Here is a 26,110-nt window from a genome sequence, read left to right as displayed (position 1 = left end):
AAAAGTTGAATTTTCACTTGTAAACCCCTGTAACTTGCATGACTGACGAAAACCTTTCAAGAGACTTGTTTTAACCAACCTGTCACTGCAGGACTATATAGAAGTGACTCATGGATAAGTGCACGTCTTTTCACTGACTCTATGCTTCCTGAAATGGTATTTATTTTTGTTAATTTCTCTAAGCCTCAGTTTCTTTTTTTTAAAATTTAATTTTATTTATTTTTTTATACAGCAGGTTCTTATTAGCTATCCATTTTATACATATTAGTGTATATATGTCAATCCCAATGTAAAAAGTCAGTTTTACCCATTTTGAGGTTTTAATCCCCAATCTTCATATTCTTCTTTAAATGCACTTCCACGGAAGTGTTAATATAAAGTACTTCAGTTTATCATCTTTAGCACAACATGGATAGGTGGGTGATATGTGGGTGTTGACTTAATGCAGAGGAGACTTATTATAAAGGGTATAAATTGATTGCTAGAGAGAGATAATGGCTGTGAGAGTGTAGCTGATGACCTGATTGCAAATGGCAGGAGAATTTGCTGCTCAGTGAATGGGGATGATTCTATCTGATACCTATAATGTAAAGAGCTTCCTATAATTGCAAGGAATTTGGGGCGAAAATTCAATTTATTCTTTTCCACTATCCTTCCCTCGTTTTGTCACAGTTTAGACACTTTCTTTCAAGAGCTACAGATTAGGACGTATGCTCATCAGAATGCAAACCTACAAAGAACCTGAGACAACCCTGGCCTTTGATGTACAAAGAAATTTGATGAACTGACTTTGCTCCTTTAATTTATTTTTCACGCGTGTTCCACAATTTTCAATTCTATCTAAATTTGCTGTGAAATGCCAGGACAACATTTACACTATTCTTTTCTTTCAAAATTCGAGGTGGGTTTTTCTAAAATCGGCAGACTGTTTGAAATGATCATTTGAAGATGTATTACTCCGGGATCTCTTGGGATTCCTGCCTGACTCATTTCGTAGAGCAGGCTGGGGGGCACGGCTGCTTCCACAAACCCCCTCGCTTCCGGACCTCTGGCTTTATCATTTTCGTTTCGTTTCGTGTTTCTTGAGCACACGTTTCTTTTTATGCTCCAGTTTGCCTGCGGCCACTGGGTGGCTGGGCTGCGTGGGGACATCTCCGTCGGGCACTTACCACATCCTTAGCAAGAGCCGGGACACAACCAGGCTTGTGTGTCCCGGCAGGGGTCTGGAAGCAGTGGCTGCACGTTCCTTGGAGGACTGGTCAGATCTCAGAGGCTGTAGCAGCTGTGCTGCTCAGGAGCATATCATTAGCTCTGGTCTTCAATGTGCTGTCTTTGCCGATGCGGACTCCTGGGCAAACTGCAGACCCAGGGGCAGATTCTCTGTGGCCCATGATCTCCTCGTCCCCTGCATTGCCACGTGGCCCACGAATCCTCAGGGTCACTCTACTTGTTGTCTGCTCTTCCCCGGGCACAGCGACCGAGCCACGCCCCCTGCCACCGCCGCCATCCAGGGAGCATCGCCCCTCCGCACGGAAGGACTGGGGGACCCATGCTGGACACCGAACCCCGACGCCGGCGTTAACGTGACTAGTGAAGCCGGGGTCCCTTAGATGAGGAAGGAAATCATCAAAGGCCCCAGCTCTGTGAGTCTGTGGGTCCATGCATCGGACTTGGTGATGTTCAGATTATTAGCTTTGGGGCAGAGCTATTTTGGGGGCGAGAGAACGTCCCAACACCTCTCGAGAGACCCCATTGTTGAGTTCCTTATACCATTCATATTTCTACAGACCTGCTGAGTGAGATCTTTGTGGTTCTGGAACCATTTCTTTTATCTCAGAAAACATACTATTGTTTTTATGCCACTTACCCGTTTGGTTTAACATAACACAAAAAATCCCAAAACACTAGTCTAGTGATGGTTTACAATCCCTCCAGAAAATATAAATATATATATAATATAAATATATTATAAATATATATAATATATTTATATAATATAAATATATTATAAATATATATTTATATATCTATATAAATATAAATATATACCTAAATAAATATATATTTATATTTATAATATATAAAAATATATTATAAATATATATGAATATATATTATAAATATATATTTATATAATATAAGTATATTATAAATATATATAATATTTATGTATTAACAATAGGAAGCCTGCTTTAACATGCCTTAACTTAAACCAGTATTTAACTGGGCTCACGACGTTTTTATTAACCACAGAGGCGGAATGAATCTAAATTCGTTCAATCGATTCAGTGAGCTGTGATTATAAAATTACAGCTCGGGAGAAAAGTTATCTCATGTAATGGAAATTTCAATATTCCAGGCTCAGGGTTTTGGTTCAACAGCCATTTAATTTAAGTTTCGCTTTTTGAAAGGGCCGTAACCAATAACCCTGTATCTGTTCTTAAAATGAGGACTGGACTTGCAGGTGATCCGACCTTCAAACATGACTAGGGCAACAGCTAAATGTGACTGGCACGGCGCTAGTTTAACGGGCAAAGCATACAGTTCAGGTTCAAAACAACTGTTCTGTCATCCTTGGCCACAAAAAAAGAAAGCCAGGCAAATAAGAGAAGAAATTAAGAAAATCATAAAAAGGATCCAGCAGATCTGTTCTCTGTTCTTTGCCTCTGAGCCTCATAGAAATGCAGTCACACGTGGTTATTAAACGGTGGCAGGAAAACCCACGCAGAGTCATGATTATTGAGCTGGTGCCTGAGGAACGGGGTCTTCCCCAGCCCGGCCGAGGGCGACTGCAGGATGCGTGGGGTTTAGATGCTACGCTTTAAGAAGGTGTGAGCAGGGCTGTGACCCCCCCCCCCCCCCCCGCCCCGGGTGTGAAGGCTGCACCTCTTCCCGCCGCCTTCCTCTCTCTGACCCTCAGCTGTACAGGGCTTCTGCCAGGCACTGCTGGTGGATAATCGATGTACCAAGTGTGAGCCTCCCAGGAGCCCAAGATGTCAAACGACAGCGGGGCCGGGCGGTAAGAGCTCTGGGAAAACGCAGAGCCGTCCCCGCCTTTGAGCAGCACGTCCCCAAGGCAGTGGAGGACGACAGAGCCCAGGGACTCGAAAGGTAGTGGCTCAGCCTTCCGCTCGGTCAGGTGCAGAGTCCACGTCTAAGGGAAGGTCTTCCTGGAGGGTCTCCCAGCCAGTTCTCTGCCTCTGCTTGTGCCCCTGATCCTGCTCTCTCATCACCATCCCCCCACCCCCACCTGCTTGACCAAACCCACCTCCCCGTAAGGTCCAGCCCAGATGCCACTGTCACCAGGAAGCCTTCTCGGACTTTCCCTGCTGGCAGCATCTCTCAGGCTCCTGGGAGAGTCTTTTAAAAGCACTGGATCTGCACTGCTCTTTCTACACTTTATATTTCTCACTCGCCATGAGCAGCTCTGCCCTGGTCTTACTTCACCCCTTCTTAGGTCACTGCAGCTTCCGTGCTATACACTCCTTTTCGTATCCACCTGCAGTCTATCGAACGACTCATAGTATGGGTTCAGCAAATATCTGCTGGGTGTTTCCAAGATACAGAGAGTCCAGAAGAAGGTCCCAAAGGTGCCAAAGAGGAAAAAAACTTGTGTATGGAAATACAATTGAGGGACGGCAGAGACTCCCTTCCCTCTCTGCCTTGTTGAAGGAAAAATGTGTTCTCCGGATGCCCAGTAATAAGACAACAGAACATCCTGAGTGATGGACTGTTATTGTTGATGTGGGTCACTGCAGATCATCAAATCGTATTTTAGACACAGTACACTTACGGCATTACTCCCAGAATTTTCTTGAACGCCCCAGTGGCAAGAAAATCATAACTTAGGACAATGCTTCAGCGCTGAAGCCTTTTAATTTCACCTCTTAATTTCCAAGGGCTGAGGCAAAACCAAGTATGTATTTTAAGGCTCAGGGATTCTCTCTGGACCACAAATGGGTGTCACAGATTCAGAGAATCAGAATGAAGTAAACGGCCAGGGATAGGGGCTCCACATTTTCTAAAAGAGCAGAAGAAGACAGTGTTAGGATACAAAGGACAAGTTCCCAGGAGTGGAACATCTGGATTGAAGAATGTCGGGCAGCGTGGTGGGAAAGCACAGCTTTTGACAAAAGACAGCTCTGACTTTGAGCCTGGATTCCACTGCTCTACTCTGTGGAATGTGGTGCCAGATTTTAAGCTCTCTGAACCTGTTTCTTTACTTCCATAAAGGCGACAGTATTTTCTAGGTATCATGATATGCTGAGCCCTTGAAGATGTAAGTGATGCCCTTAGCGTAGCCCTTGGCACTGCGTTCAGTACATGACGGCTTCGGGATTTCTTTTAAAAAACATATCTTTAAAAAAAACTATAATCCTTGATAAAATCAAAACTGAATTAATGGTACACACTAAATATGGAAAACCATGACACGGCGGGTTTTGCTCTGTGTTGTCTTACAAACACAGCAAGGACTAAAGGCCTCCGTCTCTTCCACGCACAGAGGGAGACCGGAATCTTGTGGATGTGTCCTAAATGGTGTAAATCCACATGATTCTAGAATAAAATGCTACAGACATACTGTGGGGTAAGCCCTGACAAGGGTTACCTCTTGCTGAACTGTCCCCCCATCTCCTCCCCTTCAAAGGCATTTCATGGAGGAACCACAGGGTGTAGGAAACACATCCCCACTCATCAACCTCAGGCTCACGTCTTACAAGCCCCGAGGACCGCTCACCAAGCCCGGGCTGAACGCGGGGGTGTATACAGAGCGGGAGCTGACAGTCTCCTTCAAATCCCGGGTCAACTCTGGGTAAAGGGTATAAATCCCTGATACAATTCAAACGGTTTCGCCCCGTTGAAGCACATACTGACAAGTGAAGAAAGGCTGCGGGAAATGAGGGATTTTTAAACATCGGATTGAGCGCAGTCACCGTCGGCTGTGCCCTCGGCAGGTGACACGTGTGGACAAACGCATGGGGGCGGTGTGACTTTGGCAGCTACATGCAGCGATGCTGCATGGCCGGGGCACAGGCTATACTTCCTCCAAAACCCTCAGCGTCTAGTACCCACTCCGGTGAAGGAGGTGTGGGGTGTGATGACTGACAGAGGGATGTGGGAGAAGAGAATTGGGGATCTGAAGGCATGGCACTCTCCCCCTTTCTTCCTAAGTTAACAATGTACATTTTAACAACTCAGGATCAAAACACCAACCATTTTCTTGGACTCCTCAGTGGCCAGGGCCACTGTGTCTATAAGTTACCGTCCTGATACTTTCATCCTTATGCCTCCACTGCCAGGATTATTGACATATTCTCCTACAGCAGAGTTCTGGACATGCAGTGTCAGGGCGACATTTCCAAGGACATCAGGTGTGCTTTTGAACTTCAGGATTTATAGTGATCTAGCAATTGTACAAAGGACTTCATGGAAAAAGAAAAAATTTAAAAGAGCATGCTTTGTCGAGGTAAGACATTCAGAAACGCCTCTGTGAAACTGTATTTGGTAAAGACAAAATTTGTTAGTTGTATGTACGTTGCAATCATTCTTGTGGTATTCTTGGTCTATAAACAAAAGTCAGGAGGTATCTGTTTCGAAATCAACACAGCAATTCATAAAGGATGCTGCTTCCGGACAATCCTGACAATAAGTTTCTTCAGGGAAAGGGGAGGCTGGTGCCTTTCTGCGCAAGAGCCGGAGACCCACCTGGCATAAAGGGTTGGGAGCAGATCTGCGCTGCCCACACGAGGTCGGGGAACTTAGGTCCCCACCCGCCCGGGGATGGGGAACCGGGAGCCGCCATCACCAGCTGGCTGGTTAGTCGTCTACCGCAGCCAACGTTTCTTTGGCATAAAGCCAATGCAATTTCTTCTAAACACGGGACAGTCATGATTCTAGAAAACAGCTGAACTGCTCCATATCAAGTCTTTGCCAGAATTCAGGAGAACCGGCACGTGGAACACGAGATAAACTGCATCCCTGTGAGCACAAGCCATCCTGTTATCCAACAAACAAAACAAAACAAAAGGATGCCCCTTAATACTCTAGCGATTGCTTTTCTGCTCGTTTACTGTGTCTGAGAATTGGGGGGAGGCAGTAGGAAGCCCACTCATTTAAATTTACTCAGGGACCCAGGGACTCTGCCTGGGGATTCTGCCATTTGTGTTACGGCAACATCAAGAGTGTCTACAAGCCTCAGAGGAGACCTGGGCCCTTACTTTCCTCCGCGAGGTCGTTCTCCTCCGCTTCCCTCTCCATCTCTTTGCACCAGCCTTCCATCCTCTTCGTCTCGCTGTGCAGCAGCTTCAGAAACCAAGCGCCGTCCCTGTGGCACGGAGACACGCGGCCGCCATCCACCGTGTCCATGGACGGCTCCAGCCAGGGGTCGGGAGGGGGCAGGTCGGCAGTGTCCACGGGGGTCCGATAGTCCTCTCGGTAGCTGAAGAGCCCCTGGGTCCGGACGGTCCGCACCGCCCCGTACTGGGTCGGGGTGCTGGGCTCCGAGTGCCTCTGGAAGGAGGACCCGAACTGTAGGCCCTTGTCCTCCGTGGCGACATGTCCTGGGAAGCCCTCCAGCTCCAGGTCCGCCTGCACCGCGGCCGTCACGCTGTTGGAACGCTTAAAGCGTCCGCACCTGCAAGGGAGGCAAGGGGGACAAATGGGGCCTTTGCGAGGTGGCCTCGTGTAGCAAAACCTAGATGCACTCATCAGGAGTGCGCCTGGGCCACAAGCCGGCACCTCGCAGGGAAGACGAGTGTTTTCATCTCTATTACAAGCACTTTGGTGCTTCATCTGTGGCAGAACACCATTTGGCTTTGCAAACAATGAACCTCTACCTTCTACCTAAGTTTCAATGTCTAAATAATGCCCACTTAAGACTTAAGTTTATTGTACGACACAAGGAGGCTTGATGTATCCCGTGAAGCCACGATCTTGGGGTGGTCACTTGCCTTTCAGAAAGACGCTACAAGTTTACTGTCTTCTGTTTGTGGCATACACGTAAAACGAAGCCCTGCTGCTTCTTTTATGTCTACAATTCCTTTGAGTAATAACATCTGTGTCCTACTGAGTTTTGGTGGCTATTCCTATCACAGCTTAGGACATGAGTTTCTCCTCCTATCTGAATAATGTAATATCATCCCAATTTTGTCTTTTATGCAAAACAATGAATCCAAATTCTGACCTCGGCAGGTGTTCAAAAAACATTTTCATCGTATGTATTTAAATGTCAGTCATCCCACACAGCCAGTTACTGAAATGACTGGCAGAAGTGAGCTTATAACAGGAGTGCATATTTTGCTGGTGAGAACTGTGTGTGTGTGTGTGTGTGCGCGCGTGCGCACGTGTGCATGTGTGTCTGCACATCCAAACTTTGCCCATGCTACATGTTTTGGCTCCGCAGTAACTGGCCCCCCAGATGGCACACAGCTGTGAGTACAGCTGGTTAATGGACCTGCCACCATCTCCTGCCCTGGAGGCAAAGGAGCTGAGAACAAGCCACCGCGGGGGAGGGAGACAGCCAGCCCAGGTCCCCAGGTACAGACGACGACGTGCGGGTTCTGAGAGCTTGGCGTCCTGGGGAAGCCATCAGTTCGTGTTCTGAATTCCTTGGCAATCAAAATCTTTGCAGGTTGGTCCTAAAGCCCTCCACCGTGAGCGAATCACCGGGGCTTCACGATGTAATGTGCCCATCAAAATTTGTGCTTATGAAATTTACAAGATATGCTATTTTAAATATAAAATAAAATAGTCATCCTGTTTTTGTTACAAAAACAACACTCCTGTAATGGACTTCTCTGTGTTTGACAGTTTGAGGGGTTCCTTTGAAGTGTCGCAGTCCCAGCACAGCTAAGGTCTTAAACTTCTTTCAATCTCCCTCCCTCTCTGTCTTTCCTTTTACTTTTAACATGATAAGGTGAGAAAACCTGTGTTTGTTTCACCCTCAGCCTGTTTTTTCCCTTTGGATAAAGGACTGTAACATTCAGAGCTGCCAGCCCCCCTGCTTTCGTAGGTGGTAAATTACTTTAGAAGAAGCGGGTCCCCTGCCGCTTGCAGAAACAAGGCATAGGAGGACGTTAATTTACACTTAGAATGATATACGTTGAAAAGTATAAAGATATGACCCTGTTTCCTGGCCTGAATTATTGATGGTCAAATGGCCTGAATTATTGATGGTCAGTGTCGTCTAGACACTTGCAGTCAGGTTACAAACCAAGAGCCCCGCTTGGGAGATGGCGGGTATTTGGGGGGCTGGTTACCGTTTCTCGTTCTCCACCTGCACGCCAACAGACTGGTACTCCCGCAGGCCACGGCTCTCCGTGTCAGAGTCGGTAGCTGTTTCCACCTAATTCAACACAGAACACCTTATTTTAGAACCGAGACAAGGGACCTGGGTCAGGGACTATTTGTGTGTGTGTATTCATTTGTGGTAATTAATTATGTATCTGTTTAATTAATGCAGAGATGCACTTGACCCAGGAAAATGACAGAGAGGGAAATGCACTCATAGTGGTGTAAGTTGCTACTGTGTTTCGTCAAATTCTGTGTCACCACTTGAACTCAACACGGCACCTCAGTCTTTTAAATGTATGCAAATGAAATGGCTTTGTTTCGCTCCGGCAAAAAATAGGCTCGGTTAGATTGCATTGTGAGAGGACTTAAAAGCTCTTATCACACCCTACAGGTACAGCATGAACCAGAGAGAGCTAACAAAACACACACGCGATTTAATTGGACTGTGCTGATGGCTGCATCCACATACAAGAACACACGGAAGGAATTTAGGCATTTACCAGGAGCACCGAGGCAACCTCTCCATCTGCGCCTACACAGAGCTGTCTCTCTTTTTGCTAACGATGTGCCCAGAGCAGGGCGATGTCAGAACAGAACAGAAATCGTACATTCTACACACAATCCTTATGGCGGCTGCGCTTGCCAAAAAGTCTCCCCAAACCCAAAGAAGCATTTATGATCACCACTGGTGTCAAGTTAACTCATGAGAGAATTCTAGTAGCGCAGGGTTTTCTAAACAAACAAACAAACAAACAACCCCCCACCTGCCCCGCAAACTCTCAGTATGAAAAGTCTGCAAAACCAAAGGTTAGTTTAGTCAAATATTATCCCAGCTACTACACTGTCCCTTTTCCTTTTCACAAAGAATATTGCCTATTGTCTCAAAAGGACTTTTGACCCCAATCCACAAATGTCATAACTAAACTGTCAAACACATCTTTTCTTAAAAATATTAATGATCGCTGCAAAGGTAAGATACAAACCATTAAACGAATAATCAGGACGCTCTCCTGTGAGTTATGAGAAAAAAGGTGTACTTAACAATCGTGCCTGTAACTTGGAATGCCCCTCAGCTAAGCCTTTGTCACTGGGGGCTGACTCATTTTGTGGTGAGTAGAAGTCGTGGTACTAAGAGCGAGATGGCATTGGTTTTCCGCTGACCCCGCACTGGGTACCATGCTAAGAGCAGACAAGTGTTACTACACCTGGTGCACGTGATACCCTGTGTCGTTTCCAGCCACATCGAACACTGAGGAATCAGAGAAGGTGAGTAACTTGCCCAGGGGTGCGCAGCTTGTCGGGGGCAGAGCCATGCTCTGCACTGATCCGCTGTGGCCAGAATCAACATGGCCACATGGAGACCCTGCAGCTCCCGGTGGGCTGTGGAGCTGGGGACAGCAGCCGGGGGCTCCCCACTGTTTATTGGTGTAACTCTGAAAACATGCACAGAAGTCATCTCTCATTTGTGTTGCATATTTTGGCGGCTGGAACAGGAAATAGGTTGACTGCAGGGGGAAACGTGCTTGAATAAAATTCCTAACCTTGCTATTAATCACCACGTCTTTTGAGTTTCAAGTGGGTCACGGCTCACATAAATGTTACCTTGCTGGGTGGGGAGACTGTTATTGTTTTACACAAAAAGATTGCAATAAAAGTTAATATATTAAAAATGTTACCCCATGTCAGTGCAAAAGGAGCTGCCTTGTGCTTTAACTGCTATTCCACTCTATGGCTATAACCTGATTTATTTAATCAGTCTTCAGTGGAGGGATAATTTGGTTATTACTAGTTTTCTGACATTGTCAATGACACCACTATAAATACATGTCTGCACGTGCATGGACTTTGGTGACTATACTCCCAGCCCATGTGGTGGCTGAGGCAAAGGTATCCCATTTTACAATTGTGGTAGGTATTGTCGAATTTGATAGATACATAATATGGGTGAAATTGCTTCATTCGTATAGTTTTAGAGAGGTATTTGTAATGGAAAGAGCATTAGCTTTTCATCATAAAAATGTTCCAAGTATTTGCCTTACTTTTTCCAGTCTTAGGATTCTGGTCTAAAGAAGTCACCTCGACTTCTAACAAATTATAAGGTGACACGTGGGGACAATAGGAGGCTAGGAAAGTAGGATAATAGTAACATATGGTACGTTTTCATTTCTCATGACACAGAATAGCTGTGCAGCTATGAAAATGATGGCTTAAGAATGACACCACGAAAGATGCTCACGATACAATGTCCACTAAGGAACGTAGACTAGCAGGTGGCGTGAGCGGTCAGGTCACAAGACGTGTGTGCACACATACAACATACACATCTTCACAGGTACATAAACATGCCATAAAGTGACGAAAAAATACAACCAACGTATCACAAAATGCTTTTTTCTTCCTTTCTCCAGTGTGTACGTTTTCTCTTATAATTCTCTTATTTTTACAGTGAATGAGGAAAAGCAGCTTTGCAGGCAGTCAAATCCTGCCGCTTGCCGGCCGTGTGGTACTTGGGTAAATCTCTTAAATTCAGTGGAGTCTTTTCTTCCTACTCTCAAAAGCGAGGGAAGCGCTGGGCACCTGGCCTGATTGACGTAAGACTCTTTGGGTGGAGCCAGATTCAGCTCAGTTTCTCCACAGCACATCCAATGCTCTGCCCTCCCACGCCCGCTTTTAAGATCATCACCTATATTAACGATAAAGTATTAAATTCAAGGAGTTTATATTTAATGACTTTTTTAGATTTTACAGTGTTTGTCATATGAAGCCTTTGTCAGAAAAACATGAAGACAGCTCTACTTTTCAGAAGGTAAAGGTGAAGGGGGATATGATCCAGTGGTACAAGGCCAGAATGAGCTAAATATGTATCATTTCAGAAATCCTGGGACAGCTCTATGTAGATGGGGAAAAAAAGTAAATTTGGGACACAGAAAATGAATTACTGTTTTGCACGGTGGAAAGGAAATCAAAGGGATCTTTTCCCGAGAGAAAATTCTGCCTAGGAGGGTGAAAGGATTGTAAAGGTTTGGAGAAATATATGCGTACATTCATTTTTTTTTTACAAGATCCATGGTGTTCCAGGCATTGAGAAGAAAGATGAAATCAGCAAAATCCCTGTATTTTAAGCGAACTCTCTGTGAAGCAAACGCTGTACTGGAGGTGCTCACTGATGAAAGGGGAAAGGACCACCCCATCACTGCAGTGAGTGGTGGGCGCCGGGATCCGGAAGCCCCCGCCTCACTCTCCCCGGGCCTCAGTGGAGGGACGGATGCTGAGCCTCGGGCCAGGAGGAGCAGTGGGAAGGGCGGTCCCGCACAGGCCAGTTAGGGAGCAAGGAGTTTGGTGTGGCCGGTGTGTGTGTGAGTGCACACGTGTGTGCCTGTACACGCATGTACACGTGAGCGCACACGTGTGACTGTGCACGTGTGCGCGTGGCCCGCGTTTTCGGGAGGTGAAGGCTGATCGCCCGTAGTTGGAAGCACCAGAGAGAAGCAAGCTGTCACCAGGATATTTGCTGGAGCTCCAATCTCAAGTTTTTGCTCTAAACTGAGCTTATTTTAGGCTCTGCCTTCAAAACTTCACACATAGCAAAGTGGGTACATTGCTTCCCATACAAAGTCCCCGCAGTTCCCTCAGGGACTTATTACAAGTCCAACAGTTAAATATGATTTGCCAGCCCTGCTCTGTGAGATGCTTGCAGCCCCCGCAGGAGCAGTTAGGAAGGTGGGGGTGGGGGGAGGGAAGGCTTGCTGGAAACGTGAAACGGCTGGGACTCCGAGGGCGTCCTGGGTCAAGGTAAATCAGCATCACCACAGAGAGGACGTTTAAACCCAGTAACCAGCTGGTGACACCGCAGAGTGGGAATCGCTCCCATTTTAGAGATGGGGTGACTGAGGCAGACGGGATTGAAGGATCCCTGACATTAAACCACATCCCAGGGTCTGGGAACAGTAAACGTGTTCTACAGAGTTTCACACGCGCACACACACACACATACAAGTAGAAACTGCAATAACAGACAAACCACAGATAAAAACAAAAGTGAGCACAAAGAAAATAGCTAAATGTCACCACCATCGTGAGGAAAAGTGAGGTAGGGCCAGGTGTGGGCTCCAGGTGAGAAGACAGGTGTGCTGGCCGGCATATGTCACCAGGAGGGACCCAGGTGTAGTGCACACCTGCAGGGCCTGGGGCAGGATGTCACGAGAGGAGCCCTGAGCTGAGCCCCTGAGGACCCTACACATCAGTGCTCATCCTGGGCCCGGGCTCCAGGGAAGGTGCAGGCAGGAGGGCGCACTCTGCTCGGTGGGAAGGACAGTGTCTGTACAATGAACAGACTCTGCACTGTCTAAGTTTCCCCGACAGCTGTAGTTCTGGGGACCCGTCAGGTCCTGGTTCTGGCAGGCCAGGCGGGAACCCGTCCCCCCAGCGCTGGACGGGCTCGCAGAACACCAGCCACCCTGCCCTGCAAGCTGAGGACAGCGTGATGGGGCCGGGGGCGTTGCCGCCCTCCACGAGGGGTCATAGGGTGAGAACCAGAGCAGGCTCCCGGGGGCGTGTCACCGCAGGACCCTCATTTCTTCCCCTTCTGTGTGCGGCAGGAGACTGCGGGCTGGGGTCCCATCCTCCCCCTGTGGCTGTCGACCTGTAGGCAAGTCACTCACCCCCAGCCTCGGGCTCCCCGTCCCTGACGGGGATGTGGCTCCAGCCGGCCCGTGGGGCTCCCGTGAGGATGAGGGCAGCTCGGGGCGGGGCTGGGACGCAGACTCAGCAGATCCACACGTGGCCCCAAGCCAGCCCCCTTCTTCGCCCTCAGCGTCACCTCTACATTGTGCCCCGCCCACCCTGACGCCCTCGAGCAGTCTTCTAGAGCTTTCTAGGCACCTAGGGGTGGTCCTTCCATCGGCTCGGTCTTCACTTCATCCCTCTTCCCCCCTGTGCCCTCGAGCTGGCGCCCCACACCCATCTGTCTCCCAATTATCCTGACACTCGAGTTTCTTGGACGACATCTTCTTTGGCTTCCAGCTCACTTCCCTTGGCCACCGCGAGGTGACAAGCTCGCATCGTGCTGTGACATGCCACCAGGAGGAAAGCGGAACCCCTGCATTCGCACGCTTGCCCACACTCGCCCACCGACACTGACCGAGAGCTCGCTATGTGCCAGGCGCTGTGCTAGGCGCTGGGTACCAAGAGGCGGCAGGTGCGCCCGGCCGGCACGCGATGCGCAGCTGGGGGCGGGTCCGGCGAGGCTGGTAGGGAGGGTGGCCTGGGCAGAGCGGGGGATCTTCTGGGGAGAGGCACTGCGGCCGGAAGCAGAATGGGGCGTGGGGGGGGTGGCTCCTGGGGTGACTTGCAGGCAGGAAGTGGTGGCCGGATAAACTCGCTTTATGGGCGTCTGGAATTACCTGAAATCATCTGAATTACCTGGAAAGCTCCCGCTATTTTCGGGTAAGTTAGCAACTCCTCGTGTTTGGAAGTCGACCCTCCAGCCTTGTTTGTGGCTGGGTGGGCCGTGCCCCTGTGGGAGGGGGCGGGTGGGCAGACCGGGGGGCACACGCGCCCAGGAAGGTGACCTCGGCCTCCTGAGCTTGGGGGCCTCACAAGTCTCGTCTGGAGACGTGAGTCTAACGGCAGAGTGACCCCCGAGTGAACGCCAGCTGCCCCCGTACCAGTACCCCCCGCCTGGCCAGGCCTCGGCTGCAGGAAGTCGCCTGCCCGTTTGAGCCCCAGTTTCGTCCTCATCAGAGTGGGGCTGATTCTGTGTCATCAGGGGATGCAAGGGTTCCCTGCAGGAATATGGGAGCACCTAGCATAGAGCCTGGCATATAGAATCAGGACAGAGAGAGGTGACATGAGCAGTTGTATGAATAATCCAAAAAGGGAGAAAAAATAAAATTCATGCGTACTTGGCTTTGGAGTATATTTTGGTACTTACATCTGACCTTGGGTATGGCTGATGCTCTGGGAATTCAGAATCCTAAACAAAACAACGAAGCCACAGTGTGGAGACCGGGTTCAGAGGACCCAGACCAGCGGGCAGTCTCCCCAGCCTGCGTCCCCCGGCCCCCGACGCCCAGGACACGGCTCCCCTCTCACACCTGCTGAGCTCGCAGGCCCTCCTCCCTGGCGCCAGGGAAGCCCTCGGCTGGACTCGGGCTGGTGGAGGCGCCCGTGCTCGCCGAGGATGCCACGGGGAACCTGCCTGGCTGGCCGACACCACCTCTTGCAGGGAGTCACAGCAGAAATCTTGGGAAACGTGGTCCGCGCGAGGCCTGTCCTGGGCCGTCCCCAGGTTGGGGCAGGAGCTGGATGGTGCTCTTCCTAGCCAGGCGCCTTCCCCGCCCCTGCACCCGAGTGGACGCAGTGGTGGGAGCTGGCGCAGGGGCAGCCCCTGCGGCCTGAGTGGAGGTGGCTCGGCCCTCAGTGCTCAGAACACAGTGAACCAGAGCTAACCCACCAGCGTCCTGGGGTCGGCGCGGGGACTTTCGGGGTCACCTCGAGTGGCTGTGAGCCCCTTTTTCGTACAAGCAGCCCTTCCCTGTCATTCACCTTTGGTCCCAATGCCCTTCCTCCCCACTCTGTTCGGCCACAAGACTAAAAATCAGGTTTCAACCACAAAACCTCCTTCTTAAGTGTCAGAATAACCTATTTCCATACTCTCCAAGCAGCTGGCAGCCCCTGGAAATGCCTGGGGGGGGCCCTCCGGGTGGCGGGTGGGCCTGGCCGGGGCATCCCGCCCGCTGCACCCACAGGCCGGTCTCCCCTGAAGGCCGGGCCCAGGCTCTGGATCCTCTGGCCCCCGCGGGGTCCCTGCGAGGGCCCGGGCCAAGGCCAGCAGTGCTTGGTCTGTGTCACCGTGGGGGGCACGCGGGAGGTACCTGGACCCCGATGGAGGAGCGCCGGCTCTGGAGGAAGCTCTCAGCCTTGGACACGAGGGGGGCCTTGTCACTGGTCCGCGCCGAGCCGCCCTGGCCCTCGGCGGCATGGCGCTGGGCCGCGGCCGTCTCCAGGGCCAGGCTCATGGCCTTGTTGCTGTCCAGACTGTCCGTGGAGTTGTAGAGGCCGCGGCCGTCCTGGGGCCACGGGGCCATCCTCTGGGCGCGGCTGTCCTGGTAGGCGTCCTGCGTGGACTCGGTGCTGCTCTGTGCCGTCACCGAGATCAGAGGCTTGGAGGTGGCGCGGGGGGGTACGGGCGGTGGTGTCTTTTTGTAGTTGGTGTAGGACACGGCTGGAAGAGAGACAGAGGCCCGTCAGCGGGGCCGGGTCCCCGCCGCCCACAGGGAATCTGGTCCACGAACGAGCCCTCCCTTGGCCACTGGGCAGGTCTCTCCCCGACGTCTAGCCTAGCAAAATGAGGCAGAGTGTGGGGAAAACCCTTTATGCTCAGAGAGAGTCGACAGGGATGTGTGTATAACCGCGAAAAACTATAAAAACACCCCCAAATCCAGCAGAATAAGTAACGTCTGACTCAGCGGGGCAGAAGGAAGCCACACCATCGTCTACACGCCGGTCAGGGTAGCAGGCGAGACGCTTATAACTCCAAGTTAAAAAAGCGGGGCCTACTCGATTCTATCCAGCCTAAGATGCAATATATTGTAAAGAAAACCTGTGAATGGAGAAAGATGAGACGCACATTTTAACCACGGGCATCATTCCTACCAACGCTTCTGATGAATAGGTATTCTTTTAATCACGGAGAAAAACACACAGTATCAGAAAGCTCTTTGCTCCCCATAAGTACACACTCCCTGGGTACAAACCGTAGGAGGCAACTGAGAGGGGACCCGGGTCTCCACGTCTACCCGGTTCGTAACCACCACTTCGCCTCCTCTGAGCCCTGCACACACTGGAGTTCTACACATGACGCTGACAGTAAACCCCCCAAAGAAAATAAGTGCAATTCGACATGAAATGATATTAAATGCCTCTTAGAAGGCACCCCAAATTCATCAGATATATTTGCTGGGCTCTGGGTGTTACCAATTTTCACAGCAGGAATATATCACATCTGCTCTGAAGGAATGGGTTTTCCATAGGTGCTGGTCGTGTTTCTTTACCTGGAAGGAAGGATTGGCAGAAGTGTTTCCGAGAGGGACCCGGGCACCCTCATCACCACGCAAAGCACGCACACCCACGCAGGGTGCAGGCGTCGGGGGCTGTTGGCCTGGGGACCAGACGTGCCCAGGAGGATGGCCTGGGAGGGCCGAGCCTCGTCCGTGAGGACAGACGGAGCAGCTGTTTCCTTTCAGGGCCTCCAGACACTGTGCCCGGGGATCACCATCCTGCTGCTGTGTGGAAATGCACCATTTCCTCTCCTGTTTGTGGGGACTTCAACCAACATTCCTAACCTTTACCCTCTGTGCCAGTGATTTTTAAATCTGCGTGAATGGATTTTCCCAAGAAATAAAGCCTCAAATGTCATCCCAGATGAACACAGGCAAATAAAACAAAATGAGTTTGTCATGTCAGGGTGATCTTAAGACATAACAACTTCGCATGAAAATTTATGAAATGCACACATTTTCGGAAGGATGAATGCGAAAGAGGTGCTGAAGGGTAGGAAACACAGGGGGGCACACGATCATTAGAAAAATGGGCTTTGAATATGGTTTACACCCGAGAAACCTCTAAAAGCATTCTCTTTAAAGACACTCACCAAGCTCTAGAGGAAAACTGTGGAAAGCTGACTTTATTCAGGGCTTTACTGTGGGAGATTCCGGTGTTTTAGGAAAGGCTCCCAACCTCCAGCACTTACCACTAGTTGCTGTTCTAAATAAGCCCGAGTCTGGAGGCTGTGTCGCCAGCCGAAGGAAGTGGCCCTCCCGGACGCGGGGCTGTGAGTGGCTCTTCCTGTTTCCCCTGGAACGTCATCCACACCCCAGGGTCCTTGTGCCTCAAGTCCGCTTCTTTAGGGCACCTTCAACATCCTCTCAGCAGGCCTGTCCACCTGTGCTGTCCTAGTGGCTAAAACACTTTGGTTTAAGGAGACCTCTGTCCATCTGGGTTCAGTCAATCACAAGGCATCCACCACCGACCCTGTGGTCCCTCCTGCCCTGGTCCCGCCCTCTGTCCTGTCCTCTAAAGCCTGCAAAGCCTTGGGACCGCCAGACCTGCTCGACACAGCCTTTTAACCTCCCTCGCACACCTACCGTCGTGGCCCTGCCAGGCCCCCTCAGAGCACACCCAGGACTGAACGGGCTTGCTGAAAGCCCAGCATCGTTCCCATGGGGCCCAGGTCACTAGGACACAAGGTCCTAGGAGTCAGGGAGCCCGGCCCCGTCACCAGGCTAAGGAACTGCTCCAAGAGAGGAAAACTGCAAAGCAAAGAATACCTGCCTCTTCAAGAACGTTAACTGGTGAATGTTTTATAAAAACATGCTGTCACAGACATAGAGAATGGACTTGAGACACGGGGAGGGGGAAGGGTAAGCTGGGACGACGTGAGAGAGTGGCATGGACATATATACACTACCAAATGTAAAATAGATAGCTAGTGGGAAGCAGCCGCATAGCACAGGGAGATCAGCTCGGTGCTTTGTGATCACCTAGAGGGGTGGGATAGGGAGGGTGGAAGGGAGACGCCAGAGGGAGGAGATATGGGGACTTATGTATACGTATAGCTGATTCACTTTGTTGTACAGCAGAAACTAACACACCATTGCAAAGAAATTCTACTCCAATAAAGATGGTAAAAAAAAAAAAACCAAACACGCCGTCAACCTGTGGATGCTGTGACTCCGGATGGTTGGAGTTTGCAGCTTCTTCCCCGTGGGCATGAAAGTCACCAGCTGGAGAGCGCGTGGAGAACAGGGAACCCGCCTGCACTTTTGGTGGGAATGTCAACTGGTGCAGCCACTATGGAGAACAGTGTGGAGGTTCCTTAAAAACTAAAAATAGAGCTACCATATGATCCTGCAATCCCACTGCTGGACATATACGCAGAAAAGACAAAAGCTCTAATTTGAAAAGATACACGCATCCCTATGTTCGGAGCAGCATTATTTACAAGAGCCAGGACACGGAAACAACCTAAGTGTCCATCGACAGAGGAATGGGTAAAGATGTGGTACATACATACAATGGAATATTACTCAGCCATAAAAAACAATGAAATCTTGCCACCTAGAGATTATCACGCTAAATGAAGTAAGCCAGACAGAGAAAGACAGATATCACATGGTATCACTTATACATGGAATCTAAAGTATGACACCATGAACTTATTTACAAAACAGAAACAGAGTCAGACATAGAAAACAAACTCATGGTTAACAAAGGGGAAGGGATAGATTAGGAGTTTGGGATTAGCAGATACAAACTACTCTATATAAACTAGATAAACAACAGGTCCTACTGTATAGCACAGGGAACTATATTCAATATCTTGTAATAAACTATAATGGAAAAGAATATGAAAACGAATATATATGTGTGTATCTATCTGAATCACTTTGCTGTACCCATGAAACCAACACAACATTGTAAATTAACTATACTTCCATAAAAAATAAATACATTTTTAAAAAAGAAAGGGAAATCTCCCATATTTCCATTCTGGTTCTTTCAGAGCTACAGTAAATCTTCCTTGCTTCAGACATAAAGTGATGTAAGTGATGTAAGCTGCCTTCTCTCAGCCTCAGTTTGCTCATCTGTAAAAGGGAAGCAGCCACAACGTCACTTATCTGCGGTCGCGAGGATGACGGGGAACAAAGCTCACGCAGGGGCGGCGGAGCGCGGTCTCGGGGAGGGCGGCCCTGACAGCGGAGGTCGCTTACAGCTGCTCATGGCTCCTCCCCCAATGGATAGAAAGACAAACACCCACAGCAACCAGCACTCGGCGCCACCTCATTTCTTCGGAGGCTGTTACCAGGTCACCGTAGGGGTGTTTATGAGACACAGCCTCGGGGAAGAACGATCAGTGTGCACCCCGCCAGGAGCACACCCAGGGGCACGGCTACAACTGGGAGAGCGTCTCTGTGGCCATCTGAGCTCTCCATCCTTTAGCCTCATGGAAGCTGCAGAGCAACCTTGCCCATTGATGGCACTTGTTCTTCCATTTCCCAGATGAGAAAACGGAGGTTCCAGTATCTTTAAACATTTTCCTGAGGGCAGCCAGAGAGTCAGCGGCAGGACGGGACCCAACGCCCCCCTAAGCTGCCGACTAGAGAGACTCCTTCCTCCTTTCCCTGACCTCGACCCGGCTCAACCTGCTCTAATCCCTGGGGTATTCTGGATGGGACCCCTGCATCTAATCCCCCGCCATCCTCTGAGGCAGCTGTCCTCAGGTAGGCAGTGTAGACTCGGGTCCCGGCAGCCTTGCCGGCTGGTTTGCACCACTGGCTGTGGAGTTCCAGGGCTGCCACACCTCCACGATCTGTTCCAGGGGACGACCACGTGACGTCCCCCCAGAACGTGGGGCTCCCCTGAAGACATGTGGGCCGACGTTTAGCTAAGTGGCCCAGGGACCGTTCTGGCTGAACACGTGAGGATTTCCCGCCCCCTGGGATCCAATCACCATCTTCTCGATGGGGGAAGTATGTGCAAGGGTGGGACAGTTTTAAGCCCCCGAATGTATTTATCACTTGTCACTTGATTCCCCTTGAAATGGCTCCAGTGAAAATCCAACACATACATTTATAATGAAATAAATAGGCGCTACCTAACGTTTTGAGAGTAAATTTACACAAGTGAAAGAAACACATTCAGAAAACACACATAAAAATTTCCAGGCACCCAGACATCAGATCCATTAGTACACATTAGTACAGAAGTCCAAATGGGATTTGTAGCTTCAGACGTAAGACAGGCGTTTAACACACATTTTGAATGTCCCTTTTGCCACCCTCTCAGGCCCTATAGGAACACGATGTGATCCCTCGTGTGACTTTGAATGAGGCTGTTTACTGCTGACAAGGCCACACTCTTATATTCTTGGTCAACTGCATGCTTTTGAATTGGAAAATTTAAAAATTAAGCGTCGGTTGTCAGTCTTGGGTAAATAAAAATTAATGTACACGAACTACTTTAGATAAGTAAAATAACACGGTGACAGAAGTTTTGAAAAATAAAGTGTATCAATGAACTCGTTCATAAGTCCATTCTTTTGATCAATACATGTTGGTACCTACAATCTCATGGAGTAGAATTGTATATTCTTAAACGCCTCCTTAGAATTAGAATTAGAAGCTGGGAAACATAGTAAAGAAAGGACTAAAAATGCTAATTTGAGCATGTTAATTTGCTGCCACGGATTAAAATAAACCATTATAGGCAACATTTTACACATTCAAGAAAAACATTCGATTATTCAGTTGAACAGTTTAGGTAATAATGAGTGAGCTCATTGGTAGTTACAGGCTGTATCATCTATCATTTTCTACATGTAGGTCAGACAAACATTATATACGAATGAAAATTGTAATTTTAACTTAGCAATGTAATTCTGCCAAAGTGTATACAGCTTCAAAAAGCAGATGGATCAACAGAGAGATTTCGAAACATCCCAAGATTTGTTTCAATAAAAGTGATCGGAGATAAATTTTGAAGTAAAAAATGAAATGATTACTTAATCTTTAGGTGTCTGACGGCCTGACTACTCTATTCTTATTTTTTAATTGTGTCCAGGCAGGAACATTCTTTTGGGTTTAAAAGCCTGTCATCGATCGCTTTCACCATGTGTCTAATGCTGTGAAAACCCCTGGAGATTTTCAAGTGGCTTCCTGATTCTAGGGAGAAAGATTAAAAGGCACTTGTGTTTTAATCCATTTCCTGAGTTAGTCTGGACTCTGCTTATGTCTTGGGGATCAGATGAGTTGGTGAGACTCACCCTGAAAATAATGGGGGTGACAGAAAGCAGCGGCTCTGTGACGTGCCTTCCCTCAGTCTTTTGATACCAATGTGAGATTTTGTGCCACCAAGAAAAGGTTAATTACACTATTTAAGATGGAAGGAGCCATGCATATAATACATTTTAGGGAGATTTCTATGAAAATTGTACTAAACTAATAGCAGTGATACTTAAGGGACATGTTTCTCTTCCCTGTTAGAGCGGAATGAGGACCACGTTAGAGGCAGGTGAAAACCGTACTTTCCCAGATATGTGCGGTATATATATGCGGGATTGAGTTAATCTCATTGGGACCCTTTCTGAAGAAATGGCTCAAAGCCCTGGTCAGAAGGGTGTGAGCCGGGCAGCTGGGGAGAGGCTGCATCTGCTGACCCTGCTGGCCAAGTGAACTGTGCCCAAAACCTCGTAGATGATTTATCCTGATTGCATGAGAAGGGCCGCATTCCAGACAGCTTTGTCCAACAGCATAGCCCGGAGCCAAATTTAAATGACCTAAACTTCTGAAATATCTTAACACCTCAACTCCACCTAAACATCAGTTCCTCCGCATTTGAGCTGCATTTCAACTGCTCAACAGTCACGAACAGCCAATGGGGACAGTACTGGACAGAGGCCAGAGAACATTCTCATTGCTGGACGGTGCTGGTCTAGAGGTTTTCTCCAGGCAAAGTGGAATCAGTATAAGCAGCCCCCATCTGTTCAACAGATGACATAAAGCAGAGGACATCGGTCATAAGGACTTCCCTTTAGGTCTTCAAAGTGTTGGGTTAGCAAATCTACTGACGGAGAATTTGGAGAAACACGTCTTATTGGAGGTAAACTAACTTGAATGGGATGAGATACACTGCTGCTCAGGCTATACTTCCACATGGCTCTGAGTAATCTCAAATGTGAATACATCGTTACTTTAAATGCGTGCCTAGTTATCCCTCCACACCTGGAATTAGCATTCTGTCATATAAATACGTAATCAAGATAAAACATTTTTCGAAAGTCAGGCATCGCCGTTCTATATGAATGTAACAGCGACACTTAAATTCACTGCACTCTTAATTAGAACTTCAAAGATAACAGCATAAAAGGAATTACAGTCATCAAGCCCATGAATGTCTGATGAGAGTCTGGATACTGGAGAAACCAAACCAAAGGCAAAGATTCGACACAAAAGATTAAAGCTATTTTGACACTTTAATTAATGTTAGTCTCAAAACATAAGTGTAGATCAAACAGGACACAGGAGTCCTATCCCACCGGGGTGCACACAGTGGTTTCCCTAAAGTTACAAAAACTTGCCTGGGTCCCCCAAGTTCTGGGGCAACATTGATGGGCTGGTGGCACAGACATCTACCTCGGATGTGTTAATTGGTAAGAAATTATAGTCTAACCAGCATCTAACATCTTGCAGACAGTAAAATGAAGTGATGACAGCTGTTTCACGGTTTGAGACACTTCCTGTTTTCATTTTAAATATTTAAAACTCACTTTGCACAAGAAGAACTTGGATTTTCTGAAAAAGAAAAACTGAGAATGAGCCAACTTTTAAGGATGTGAAGAATCAGATAAGTTTCTAAGTACAGAATTCTGAGTGTTCAAGGGCCCAGGCAGTAAACAAAACGGTAACACAACAGGGAATTGATTATAATGACGGTAAGCGCTGAGCTTACAGAGATCAGACAACAAGACAAAACGATGAAAACGTACGGGTAGCAGAGGGTGTCTCTCCCCACCCCGCCCAAATCAAGTGTGACACAACCGTGTCCCGCGTCTTTTGAGAATGGGAGGCTTTAAACTTAGATGAAAAAATTTTTTGAAAAGAATGATTTATTTCAGTGGAAAAGCTGACAGACCAATCACAGGGACACAACTGGGTGACTTGGGTCAATCTGTTCATGGAGAATTTGCAGATCAAGTAGTGGAAGGCGCTGTCCTGTCCTCACAAGCAATATGTGGGCTGCTCTTTGTTTCACTTAGGACGTTTAATCGTGAATAAAGTCTACATTAAAATTGTGCCAGAACTGTATTTTTACCACCAAGATGTGGGAGGGGGTAATTCTTGGGTGGGGTTTTGTTTGATGGTGAAATCACCGATTTTCATGTCTGCTCATGGCAAATAAGGAGTATGTAGCTGTGACCCACTGGAGTTAAAGTATCCAGAGTTACTACACTACTGTCTCTTGACTCAAGGAAAGAAAACGACCTTCCAAAGAAACAATAAATAAAATGATAAAGCCGATGCTACTTGCAAGGGTAAAATCAACCCATAACTTCTGAGCTATTTATACCTACTGATGCTCGGCGTCTAAGGAATACATCCTAAAGATTGTCTACTTCTCCCGGAAAGTTCCATAAGAAGGTTGGAAGACCCCCCAAACCTCTAATACGGACAACATAGTCACAATCTCAAGGTGACTGCAGTAGAAACACAGTCATCGATCCTGACGCACAGGACAAGCGTCAGAGGCATCTTCTGTGTGTGCCGTGTTGAGATCAAGCAGTCAGCTGTGCCAATAAATCAGAGCTCCCGGCTGGGGGCTTCCCGGTGACCTTTCTGAGCCTGCTTGAATCAGTAACCACTAACAGTTTGAGCACGGACAGCTCGTGCGGCCAGGATGCTGGCAGCCACTAGGGGCGTGGGATGGGGTGTAGCGGCTCTGCCTGGACGCAGTGAGACGGCCGTCAGCGGCCATGGGGCTCCAGGCCCTGCTCACCTTCTGCAAAGGATGGATCCAACTCCCTTACAAAGCTTGCAGACCCAGCACAAGGATAAATACTGTGCAAAGACAACGTGTCTGTGAACTCCTGCTTCGTCCTGGCCATGGAACTATATCTGCTCTGAATTCCCCATTAATAATGGGACCCTGAAAACCAGAGGCCTCTAACAGCGTGAAGGGCTCACTGCAGCCTCCGATCTCCAGGAAATCGTGTCCCTCCCTGGCCTGCAGGAGAGGGTGCATTGAGAGGAGAGGTTGGCATGGAGACTGCACAGTGAGTCATCCCCGAGCCCGGCCCTGAGATAAAACAGGGAGGAGATGAGACATGGACCAAAGTGGCCATTTACTGTGCTTTTCAGAAACTGCTGGCAACGTGTCGGTCTGCCAGCTGCCTTCCATTCCTGGGCTCCACCTCCCACGATATTCTTTATTAAAAAGAAAACCTGACTCTGACACCTGGAGCTGGAAAACAGATGACGCAGAGTCTGTAATGAAGCACAAAGAGGTTCTAAATGAGTCCCCACAAAGGGCTGGTTTGCTGATCCGTGCGTCCCTGGGTGTTTGCTGGTGACTGCAGTGTGCTGTCAACGTTACATGAAAAGTTTTATTCTCAGCTCTGAACTCATAACATCAATCACAGAGTGAAAACCACCTGCACTGGGAACAGCGCTACCACCTGAGGGCTGCTCAGAGAGGAAAACATCCCTTACTAATTAACCCGTTTGTTCATTGTTTTCATTAAAAACTCACAACTATTTCTTCAATGTTTAGCACATTCCAGGCCATGGGGACCCAAGAGTGAGGAAATCCTGGCTTTCCTGGTCTTTTGTCCCAGGAGAGGAGACGCTGAGCCAGACGCATCATTAAAACACACAGGATGCTCTAGGTGACAGACTCCAAGTGCAACTTCATGACATGTTTGTGAAAAGTACCACGGTGTGTATAAAACCCAATTGACTTTTCTAGTTTAATATTCAGTTAGCACCAGGTTCATGGAATTATTTTCTTAAAGGAGAGAGAGAGAGAAACACAAACACCTCCAAATTCCACACCTGCATGTTAATGAATGCATGACTAGAAAAAAAGCCAACCTAACTGAAGGGAAAAGCGGAATCATTCAAATGGGACTTCAGAAAAGGAACTCCCTGATCTCCAGTCACGGGCAGGGCTTCTAAGTGCCTGGAGTGTGGGCGGGGCTTGCCGTGCGCGTCCACACCTGCACGACGGCATCCATCTTTCTTCTCCCTAACCTTTCATATTTGGCTCTGATGAGCACAAATCCAGACTGAGACTAGACACAGAAGGTTTTCTGCAGCCTGGAAGGTGCCCAGTCAATCAGGCATTTTCCTGCGTCTAACTCTCAGTGGGGAGAAGACTCCACCTGCCCCGGTGGTTCTGCGGATTCGCGCAGTGAACAAAGACATCAGGGCTGCGTGTGAGGTGTCTGGTGGCCGAGCACTGCAGGCAGGAGCTGAAGGGCCACGCAGACCATCCTCGTGAGGGATGGAAGTCCAGTTGCCCACAGCTGCCTCTGTGGCCTCCACCCTCTGGGCACGCTGGGGCTTTGGGCCTCCCTGACGATGGAGCTGACACCTGACTGAAGACCAGGACAGCGGGGGTCGCTGATCAAGAGCTGAGCTGAGCTGAGCTGGAAGACGCTCTAGCCTTGACGCTGAGGACCCTGGGCTCCCAGGGGACTTTCCCGCTGCTGTGGCAGGTCTCGCTCATTTCTGCCAGCCTCAGGGCTGCCCACTGAACACATGCAACCTAGCGGGTTCCCCGTTTCAGCCACGCAGGACACCTGTCAATCCTATTGGCTTCAGCACTTGGACCTTGGGTTGTAGGTTTGAGAGAGTGAATGGGTTTCTTTGTTAGCACTACTCCCCAGATGCTTGCCGTGTGATGCCAGAATTATGCTGAGTGGGGATTTTCTTGGCAGAAGTGGGTATGGAGACCTAGATTTGGAGCAATAGTAATGGAGCCTGTATCTGTCCTTTCCCAAATATCTCTGCTTCAGAGACTCTGTCCCCACGCTCCTGTCATCTACATACGAGGGATGCAGATGTAGGCTCTGAGCATCCTTTGAGAAGCACACGGCACCTGCCTCTTCAATGACCCCAAGTGCCAAAGTAACTCATTTCCTTTCGGCACCGTCTGCCACCTAGTACAAGCCTTTCAGAAAATTCCCTCACAGTGACAACTAAGCCTCAGTCTGCAGGGAAGAGTATGTGGGAGGAGACTTCTCTGTCCCACAGTTAGGATC

The 26,110-nt window shown here is 48.8% G+C and overlaps 1 protein-coding gene across 1 annotated transcript in view; it reads right to left on the bottom strand.

The window, feature by feature from the left end:
- Nucleotides 1-26,110, bottom strand: part of DLGAP2 (DLG associated protein 2) — a 145,896-nt gene that overhangs the window by 11,516 nt on the left and 108,270 nt on the right. The window contains exons 6-9 of the mRNA XM_065900003.1: nucleotides 15,168-15,517; nucleotides 14,225-14,266; nucleotides 8,259-8,344; nucleotides 6,219-6,634 (exon numbers count right to left, since the gene is read on the bottom strand). Coding sequence (XP_065756075.1) covers nucleotides 6,219-6,634; nucleotides 8,259-8,344; nucleotides 14,225-14,266; nucleotides 15,168-15,517 — 894 coding nt within the window. The remainder of the gene's footprint in view (nucleotides 1-6,218; nucleotides 6,635-8,258; nucleotides 8,345-14,224; nucleotides 14,267-15,167; nucleotides 15,518-26,110) is intronic.

Source organism: Phocoena phocoena, chromosome 21 (assembly GCF_963924675.1).
Source record: "Phocoena phocoena chromosome 21, mPhoPho1.1, whole genome shotgun sequence".
Taxonomy (NCBI): domain Eukaryota; kingdom Metazoa; phylum Chordata; class Mammalia; order Artiodactyla; family Phocoenidae; genus Phocoena; species Phocoena phocoena.
Note: the sequence above shows the minus strand (reverse complement) of the source record. Positions and strands in the feature narration are given on the sequence as shown.